This window comes from Ursus maritimus, unplaced genomic scaffold (genome assembly GCF_017311325.1).
Source record: "Ursus maritimus isolate PB19 unplaced genomic scaffold, ASM1731132v1 scaffold_16, whole genome shotgun sequence".
Taxonomy (NCBI): Eukaryota; Metazoa; Chordata; class Mammalia; order Carnivora; family Ursidae; genus Ursus; species Ursus maritimus.
The window spans coordinates 14672847-14682938 of NW_024424008.1; the positions used below are offsets into that span (position 1 = coordinate 14672847).

The 10092-nt window shown below is 38.5% G+C and overlaps 1 protein-coding gene across 2 annotated transcripts; it reads left to right on the top strand.

Moving 5' to 3' along the window:
• Positions 1-2911: 2911 nt before the first annotated feature.
• Positions 2912-9287, top strand: TMEM126B (transmembrane protein 126B). 2 transcript variants are annotated; one of them, XM_008704384.2, is made up of 6 exons: positions 2981-3054; positions 5452-5639; positions 5902-6023; positions 7051-7244; positions 8579-8690; positions 8952-9287. In XM_008704384.2, the coding sequence occupies exons 3-6, from the start codon at positions 5911-5913 to the stop codon at positions 9133-9135; spliced, it is 603 nt and encodes a 200-aa protein (XP_008702606.1). In that variant the 5' UTR covers positions 2981-3054; positions 5452-5639; positions 5902-5910; the 3' UTR covers positions 9136-9287. The 2 variants fall into 2 exon arrangements, with proteins under 2 accessions (XP_008702605.1, XP_008702606.1); XM_008704383.2 differs by lacking the exon at positions 5452-5639 and having other exon boundaries at positions 2912-3054.
• The last annotated feature ends 805 nt before the right edge of the window (positions 9288-10092 follow it).

Genomic DNA, 10092 nt, shown 5'->3' on the forward strand with positions numbered 1-10092 from the left:
AAAAAAAAAACTGGTTTCATTAGGATCCTTAAGAACAAAGTTAACCTGGGGTAGATCTAGGTTAAAGTGAATTCCATGGCCTGACCTATAATAAACTATACTTTAGAAAGCCACTGGATCCTGATCCATTCTGGGGAGAAAGGAGGGAATCAGAGGTTTACCTCATTTGGGAAACTTGCCAATGGTATTATTAGATGATGCATACATCTGGAAAAGCACGGCAGTTACCAAAGTTGTGCTTTATCACAAAAGTGAGTATTTACCCTAGAGTAAACCCAAATTCATAATTTATTTTTTAATCAAAAGATTAATAAATCTGTAATTGTGTTCTGTACAGCTTTGTTATCTTTTACAACTATGTAATTCACTTGATAGATATTAAGTCTGGAGTGCCTGGGTGGCTCAGTCAGTTAGGTGTCTGCCTTAGGCTCAGGTGATGATCCCAGGGTCTTGGGATTGAGCCCCCAAGTCAGGCTCCTTGCTCAGCAGGGAATCTGCTTCTCCCTCTCCCTCTCCCTCACCCCCGCCCTGCTCATGCTCTTTTCTCACTATCTCAAATAAATAAATAAAACATTTAAATAAATAAATAAATAAATAAATAAATATTAAGCTCATGAGGAAGAGCTCCACCTTACAAGTTTCATTTTTAAAGATTGTTCAAAAGTAACCTTTGACAAGCTGAGAAAACAAGCTAAAGAAAAGCTCAAATCTGTAGTATCAAATCTATGCTGATTATAAACGGTAATTTAGACAACCTGAGTTATGAAATCACAAATGTCTATAATTAAATACTATAGTCCTACTTCATTATACTTCAGCAAAATACTACTGAATGAGTACCACAGAAAAGACAGTATTACAATAAATATTTCCCAAAACCCAAGCAAAATTTTACTCTCAAATGGAATACAATTTAAATAGCAAATACCAGAACCAAGAAAAGGGAGAAACATATATAGGAAGCCTCATAGCCCACCTTTCTTCTTGACTGGCATTCTTGGGTCTTTCCACTGCCACAGGATCCAAGATCTCTTTTCAGGTCTCAACTTGATCCAGCTGGACTGAGGCCAAGAGCCAGGTAACTGTTGCAAACCACTTCACTGTTCAATTTTGAAATCCAGGCTGTCTTCTCTTCCAGATAGAGGGAAAATGATGTATTTTTTCCCACAATTAAACTTTTGATACTGCCCACAGAGTTCAGAGAAAAATAATCTTGAGTTTTTCAATTTTTATAAAATATTTATTCTGTTTTAAAAAACTGAGAAAATTTTGTAAGCATAGAAAATGTTATTAAAAATCCTCTTCAGATATCAACATTTTTGGAATTCAATGACTAACTCAATTAAGGCACAAACCAAATTTACACAGCTGTCTCATTACTCAGTACATGATCAAATTCAAAGATGAATGGGTTGATGATAAAGATCTTCAATTCTTTAGAGAAAAATTTAATTCCCTCCCCAACAAAAAATACTTTTAAAAACCTTTTTGACTCTGGTCTCTAAAAAGGGGGGTGAGTTTGAACAGTTTTCTGGGGCAGAACACAGACTGACTGAAAGACCCCTTTTTATTTACTGGACCAGAAGTTCCAGATCTCACCCCCTCAGTAAGACAGGATCCAGCTTGCTGTCACTTTCATTTTTTTCTTCTGTGCTCTCCAAGCCCCTCGGGCTTAATCCTTAATGCCCCTCTGATTCTGATCCTCCCATGTATTAACCGAGAGGATTGAAAAGAAGGAAAGCAATCCCTTGGCATGGAGACATTAAAGTGACAGTGCTACTCAATGGGCACTTGATGCAGGATGAGTTGGCGAAGCAGATTTCTTCACACTGGAGTCATTCACATCATGCCATCTCTTCGCATCCAAGCAGCTCCCTATCCGGCGAGGAAAAACACTGAGACTGTTCGAGATAAGTCAAACCTTCCCCCAAAGGTGTTTTCTGAGACGATGTAGTAGTATTAGGCATGTGAGCACAAGCCGTGCAAACGGTTCGCGATTTCCTAAATCAGAGTTCTGAGGCTTGGCTTCCACATCCACCCTTTCTTTCAATCTCTCTCCAAACTACCCACCTTCCTTTAGCAGAAAAGACAAGAAATCTCTACCGCTGGCCACCCCTGCCCACACCCCGTTCTTATATAGAAGTGCACAGAAATGTCCTGCACCCTCCACGCGATGAAATGTTTCCTCAGGCAGGAGAAACAGCAGCACTAGAAATTATATAACTCTCGAATTTGGCTTCTCTAAGACATGGAGACTGGAGGGTCGGGGGTTGCTGGTCTGGGAGATACTGCTGGGCACTGAACGTGCACAAAAGGGCGCCAGGCTTCCTCGCAGCGCCCCCCACCCCGAAACATCGGCTTGCAAAGGGGGATCTTCTTGGGAAGTGGGGGAAAATTTCTCTCTGGTCCCTTTCCAAGCGGGGTGAAAGGATGGAATATGAGGGGGCTAAAGACTGGGAGAGGAGTCAGACCGGTGCGGGGGGAGGAGGCTTGTCGGGGCTGCTCTGGCGGCCGGTTGGGGGCTCTGGGGAGGAGATGCCCGGGAAGCCGAAGCCTTAACACACGAACCAGGCCAGAGGGGAAAACTCCCTCAAGGAGTGAAAGGGGAGGGCAGGTCGGCCCCAGCTAACGGAGGTGCCCAGAAGAGAGGAAAGCGCGCAGCAACATCCCTGCGCTCGGACCGCCCCACGTAACCCCCTCAGCATGAGAGAAGAGGGAGCTCGGCTAACAAATAGCACGGTAAGGGAATGTATGACTGGCAAGAAGGCGGACCCACGGGCGTCTGGAACTCCTCGAAGCCAATGAGCGGCCCTTATTTCTGGACGCCACGCCCAATCACAGCCAGGATGGAGGGCGCGGCTTTTGACTGGACCGGGGAGGGCCGGGGCTGCAGGCTAGAGGCGTGAGCCGGCACCACTTCCCGCTCCGGGCGTTCTGGGTACCCACCCACCGCTAGTCATGTGAGCCGCCAAAATGGCGGCGCTCGGGCGTGAGGCTGGGGCTGACCTGAAGGATGCAGGTGTGGTACCGCTGAGAGCTGGGGAAGCGCCCAAGGTAGGCGGAAACCCGGGGCCGTATAAGTCGTGATTTCTGCAGCCTCAGTACATTAACGGATTCTTCTGAAATGATGAAATTTCAAAATCTAAAGAGAACAGCCTCCATGTCCATTCAGGGCACAATCAACGAAGCTCCCTGTTGTCATGGAAAGAGGCGGAGGGAAAGGAGACCTGAAGTCCAGTCCCGATTGCTTGCAGTTTCTTTTCTTTTGTCTTCTTTGCGCCGGCTTTCAACTTGAAGTACTTCCGTGTAACTTCTCCCCACCCCACCCCTACCAAATCCTCCCCTTTCAGATACTCGTTTAAACGTTACTTACTCTGGGAAACCTTCCTACACTTCCCTGGCTAGGTTAAGTTTGGTTTTTCTTATGCTTATTGTTTGGTTTGGTTTCATTTTTATGGCACACTAATTCTGCCTTTCAATTACCTGCCTTTTTGTCCTGACCTCGGTTGGGTTGTGGATTCCAGAGGACACAACTGCATCTTAATTATCCTGGGGTCTGTCAAATACCGGGCGCTGTGTAAATGATGAGTATTAAATAAAATTCAGAAAAGTCGGGTAAAATAATACACATAAAAGTAATCAAAACTGTAAAATACTTTGCAGACTATAAACCTGAATACATACACTCTTACTAGGATAATCGTGGTGACCAGTTGAGTGGCCTTGGACTAGTCAATTTTTAGATAAAATGATGGTTATATTTGGTGGACGGAGGTGGGTGGGAGATGGGCTAAATAGGTAATGAGTATTAAGGAGGGCAGTTCTTATGAGCACAGGGTGTATTTTGTAAGTGATGAATCACTAAATTCTGAAACCAATATTAGACTATATGTTAACTAACTAGAATTTAAACAAAAAATTTAAAAATTAAAATTAAAAAAAGTTGGTTATCACAAAGTCTTTATATTTCAGTACTTGTTAAAAGTCTATCAAAAAAATTACTAGTCTATTTCTCTGCTTTAATAACAGTGCCTTCCAAAGACTAGGCGCTAAATAAATATTTGCACTCAGTAACTATTTGTCCTGTTTCAGTGTTTTAGAATCATAATATGGGTGTCTGGGTTCTCTGTATGCTGATAGTGTAGACAAGGTAGAAGGTTGGTATAAGGCATTCCCTGAGAGTTTTCTTTGTGTGAAGTAAGGGACTTAAATGAATTGGATGACAGCAAAATAAACATTTATTTTAAATAAACATGATAAATTACCATGTTACTGATATCTGCCTTCATAGTACATTAGATGGATTAGATATAGAATCTCCCTTAGGTATACTGTATCTTCCATTTTCCATTTATATGTCCAAAAGAGCCAAAAGATTAAATCTCATCCGTAAGAAATTGTAATTTATAATTTTTTCTCTGTCCTCTCAGATATTTTAAAGAAAAAGATAGTACTGGCTTAGAGTCCAATTCTGCAATGATGCTGGGCAAGAAAATTGTCCATTATTACTCATTGTGTAATAATATATGAAAGTTCAAAGGAGCCCATAGCTTCAGAATGTTGATGCCATGGATGAATTAGCCTTTCATTAGTTACGGTTAAGATTGGTATATATCACTTATTCAGCAAATGAGTATTACAGTGATGTTCAACAATTACAGCATGTGTCCACTGATTACTAGTGTCAGAATCACTTGGTCTATTAAATTGCAGATTTCTAGACTTCACCCTACTCCTATTGAATCCAGGTATCAGGAGGGAGCTCAAGAGACTGCATTTCAAATAAACCCTCCTTGTGATTCTTGTGCAAACTTAAGGTTGAGAATCACTGATTTATTATCTTCTAAGGTCATTATGCTTAATCCACTCTAATTCTCTTGCCCACAACTCCTGAAATTTGAGATCTAGTCTATGCCCTTACTATAAGTGTTAAAATGGAAGTCAGTATACACTGTGAAGGGCCATAATTTTTTTAATCTATTTATCAGCTAATATGGAATCCCATGCCCGAGTGTGGCAAAAGATTTAACAAATGTTATTGTTAAGACTTTTCACAGAGACCCAAGAGTCCTACCCAGAGCAAAACATTCAGAAAGGATCCTTTCTTAGGATCCAATTTTGTTTTGTTTTGTTTTGTTTTGTTTATCACTGTTTTTTACTTTCTGTTAAGATGCTACTGTACAAACCCTCTTGGTCCCTTGACATTGGCAACTGTGTGTTCATGCATCACACTTGGGACACAGGAACCTTCACATCCTGGAGCCCAGTGCCACAGGTCCAGGCTCCCTGGTATACTACATATAGTTTCCAGCAAAGGCTGTGTTTCTGCCCCAGGTGCTCCTTGAGAGCTGGATATATAATTTATGTAATCCAAGGTATCCATGAGCATTACCTCAATCTAGCCTGGAATAGTGTCCCTCTCTCTGATGTTCTCTCTCATTATTCTCCAAGGCAATCCCTGCTCTCCTCCTTCTCCAGGAAATTCACCATAATCTCTAAAATGAGCTCAGGCTTTCATGAGACAGTTGTCAACAATTAGCTATTGTTTCTACAAAGGACCTGGCTACCTTTGGGGAAAACTGTAAGAAAAACAAAAATTCAGTATCTCAGGAAGTTATCCTTCTACACTAGGTCCTAAGGCAAGTCACCCTTTCTGAACCTCATTTTTCTTATCTATAAAAGTATAAAAGTAGAGATGATCATTATTCTACTGATTTCTCAAAAAGCCATTGTCTAGCAGATAATAAGAGCTACTGAATATTGATTGAATCATTGACGAAGTATGTGAAAGCAGATGACATTTTACTAGGGTCTAAATGGTTTTTAATCTGAATCTAAAATTTATAAGATTTATTATTAATATCATAAGCTATTATGGTTCTGAAATTTTGTGTTTTCCAGGACACCAGAATGGCAGCATACACACATGGTCAGCGCAGTCTTTCTCTAGGAGATGCAAAATTCAGAAGACCAATGGTCATCGAAATCATAGAAAAAAAATTTGAATATCTTAGAAAAGAAAAGTAAGAGACACACCCAGACTGAAAGTCAATAACTTTATTTGCACATCTTCTATGTTACCATTGTTTCTGAGTATCTCAGATCCTATTAACTTTATTGAGTTGGTTTTCCAGAAAGTTTATGAAAAAACTGGAGGGAAACATGGACAGATGAAAATAGTGGTTTGTTGGAATATTGGGACTGTGGATAATTTCTTTTGCTTCTTAAAAAAGAAAATGTCCAAAATTACTGTTGAAATGTTATTTGTACAATAAACATTTTTAAATTAAAAGCAATTAGGAAAATACCATTTTGGGAGCTACTTATATTTAATTGATGTTCAATTGTATTAAATTCAGTTTAGAATTGATTAACTCAGCACAGTGCTGAATTCAGCAAAGAGGAATACAGATTCCATGATGTACATATAGTGTCATATTACCGTTTCAATTTAAATAACAGAGCTCAAGAAGAAAATAAAAGGATGTTAATCTTAGACCTCAGACATTTCTGAATTTAGGTATGAGTCAGAATCAGTAAAACTAGATCTGTCAAATCTCTTCGCATGAAGTTTTAGAAATCCTGTACAAATTATTTGAAATATATCTGCACTAATTAAGAAATAGTTATTTGCTAAAGGGCCTAACCAGATGTAAACAACTTTGTTCATATGACTTAAATTAATCCTTTTAGTAGCAAAAGCAATATTCTTAGATATCTCATAAAATTTGGCTATATTAGAATTATTAATTTTTATTTGTGGCCAAAATTTTATCTCTTAAAAAAGTTCCATTTTAGAACCACTCTAAGTGATTTCAGGAAGAGACTTTTATCCTCTCATTAGAATGCAAGTTCCATGAGAGGTGGGATTTTTTTTCCTTATTCACTGCCCCATCCTCAACACATAGAAAATGTCTTTTGCATAGTAAGTGTTCAAGAAATATTTGATGTTGAGTAAATATGTAATAATAAATGACTACTCAGAAATTGATATATCCATTAAGAGAATATTATGTTGAATGTAATTTTTCTCTTTGTTTTTCTTGTTAGGACTTTAAACATATATGGCACAGTGTTCTTTGGAACAGCAGCTAGTTTCTCTGGAATAATAGCCAACTTCATTTTCAGACACTGCTTCAAGGTTAAACATGATGCTTTGAGGACATATGCATCACTGACTACACTTCCGTTTTTGTCTACTATAGTCACTTATAAGCTCCTTGTAACAGATGCTTTGTATTCGGGTAAATTTAAATTCATTAATGTATAACGTGTTTATGTTTAAGTAAAATTACACATTAACATATACTGTTGCTACTGTTGATAATGATCACAAATGCTTGTATATTGCTTTACCACTTAAAAAGTACCTTCACATATATTGTCCTATTTCATCCCCACAACAGTTGTCCTGATTAGGCAGGGCAAGTAGTATTGTGTCCTCTTTACAGATACACAACCAAAGCTAAGACATGTTCAGGTATGCTAAGAAATGGCATAACATACTGGGGGAAAAAGCAGGCTTTGGCATACTGCACACGTGATTTCAGATTCTGCCTCCCACCACTTAAGTTTTGTGACAATGGGCAAGTCATTTAATCTGAGACTCAGTTGTCTAATTTATAAGTTAGGACTACTAGTTCTTACCTCACAGAACTGTTGTGATGATTAAAATACTGTATGTTAAATGCCAAATGAGGTATCTGGCTGATTGTGGGCTTCTAATGTTATTTCCTGCCTCCTCCCCTTGCCTTAAGTTTCATAACTAGTAATGGTGGAACCTCTGAATCCTATTTATCAGGTCCCTGCTTAAATATCTCTTTCCCAGGGAAACGTTCTCTGATTCCCTCAGGGTAGATTAGGTTTCTAGATACATTCTCTATACATTTTACCTTCAAAGCATTGTGCACACTTAAAATTTTATTTATTTAAATAATATTAAATATTAAATATATTTATTTAAATAAAAATGTCATTCTTTCCTAGTGGGCTCACCTAAAGGTTAGAGATTGGGTCTCTTTTATGCAACATTATATCACCAATACATGCCTGACACAAAGACAATAAAAATGTATTAACCTAGAATCCAGATTTCTGGGTCTGCTGGTTTAGTATTTTTCATTGTCAAATTGCTTTCTGCAACCATTATATATATAAGAGATAACTCTTGGGGCGTGTGCATGGCTCAGCCATTAAGCGTCTGCCTTTGGCTCGGGTCATGGTCCCAGGGTCTTGGGATCAAGCCCCACATCGGGCTCACTGCTCGGCTGGAGGCCTGCTTCTCCCTCTCCCTCTGCTCCTGCTTGTGTTCCCTCTCTCACTGTCTCTCTCTCTCTGTCATTTATAAAATATTTAAAAATAAAAATAAGCGGTAACTCTCCTTATGTTAAGTATAATAAAAGCATTTTTAAACGTGCATTTAGTCTATCATGTGCCTAGACTGAATTTCTAATATTCTTTCTATTGTTTCACTATGACTGAAGACAGTACAGATAACTACTCTGTAAGGGCACAAGACTGTCTTAATAGTTCTTATCCTGAGTTTTAAAAGGAAATCAAATTTACTTTTGTTTTCCAGGCAACATAAGCCAGGAAAATTGTGTTCTGAGAAGTTCACTGATTGGCATAGTATGTGGTGTTTTATATCCCTGTGGTTTGGCTTTTTCTAAAAATGGACGCCTGGCAGTCAAGTAAGTTTGTCTGTTTGTTCCTTTTCTTCCTTCCATCCTCAATTTTTTTTTAATGTTCATAAACTTTTCTTATTCTTTAGCTGCCAGTGACACATTTTAATTACATTTTAATATAGCTTGGCACTTCAAATAGCTAGCTTTAAACGTTTTTGCTATCTACATGCAAGACCATAGAATAGAAATTATCCATTTAGGAGAAATCCATGAACTTTTCATAGAAAATACATCCAGAAGAAGTTCTTAATTATTTTTCTTTTTTAGGTATCATACTGTTCCACTGCCACCAAAAGGAAGGGTTTTACTTTACTGGGTGCTGCTTTGTCAAACAGAGATAAAAGCAATGATGATTCCTCTAGTCTTTCAGACGGTCTTTGGAATATTTAATGGTCTACAGCATTATGCAAGATTTGAAAGTACACTTGAGAAAACTGTACATGAAGATTAAAGAGTGAATGGATACTAAGTCAGCAGAATGGGTTTTTTTATGATGAGGACTCAGGCATTGCTGAAGCAGTTAAAAGTAACTCTGGACAATTTGTTTCTGTTCCTTTTGCCTGGTATACAGCAGGTTCTCAATAAATATTCAGTAATTCAGTATTTAAATGTACGTTTCATCTTTCTTCATTGTGTGTGGAAATGGGTTTGAGACTTCAAGGTCTGCTCTATTTATCTATTCACTCATGAGACATTTATTAAGCACCCTATGTCTCAGGTACCGTGTAACATGTAATAAGGAATGGTCCTTAACCCAGAAGGAACCCACAATTAGAAGAGAAATTTAAAATGTGAACACATAGCAAGAGAAAGTTTGAGAGGAACGCAAATAATTCTGTGGGCATACTGAGGATATGACTATTAACTACTTGCACAGAAGGGAAAACTAAGGGAAAAAAGTGTCATTTGACGTATATTTTGAAGGAGCAGTTGAAAGTTTGTAAGAAAGCAACACAGAAATTAACATACAGCCCATTCCTCTACCCTACATTCTTATTCTGTATACTTTCTAGCCTCTTATCATTAACAAATGTGCTGTTAAAGGAACTTTTATTGGGTGCCTATTATGCTGTGCATTAATATAGATACTGGGGGTCCAAAGATTCAGTCCCTGCCCTCAAGGAGCTCAAAATTTAAGGAGAGAGATTACAGCATACTTCCTAAAGTCTTCGAGAGCATTCCTTTATCTTAGTTCAGGAAATGAGCACTGTCTAATGAATAAGGCACAGAATGGAGCCCCACGGTTCATTCTCCTTGTCTTAACTATGTGTATCTTGAGATAAGATTTGGTCATCTGAGGCCCCAAGCAATCCAAAGCAAAATGGAAGTCTTATCAAGGTGCTCTATGACATTATAGATAACAAACTGGGATACACCCTAGTGCTAATGAAAAAAATAAAAATAAAAC

What these genes read in the sequence shown, in the direction of transcription:
- TMEM126B (XM_008704383.2), top strand. Translation starts at nt 2,974, where the DNA reads ATGGCGGCGCTCGGGCGTGAGGCTGGGGCTGACCTGAAGGATGCAGGT. An exon ending in GAATATCTTAGAAAAGAAAA is followed by an intron (nt 6,024 to 7,050) that starts GTAAGAGACACA and finishes TTTTCTTGTTAG; the next exon opens with GACTTTAAACATATATGGCA. An exon ending in AACAGATGCTTTGTATTCGG is followed by an intron (nt 7,245 to 8,578) that starts GTAAATTTAAAT and finishes TTTGTTTTCCAG; the next exon opens with GCAACATAAGCCAGGAAAAT.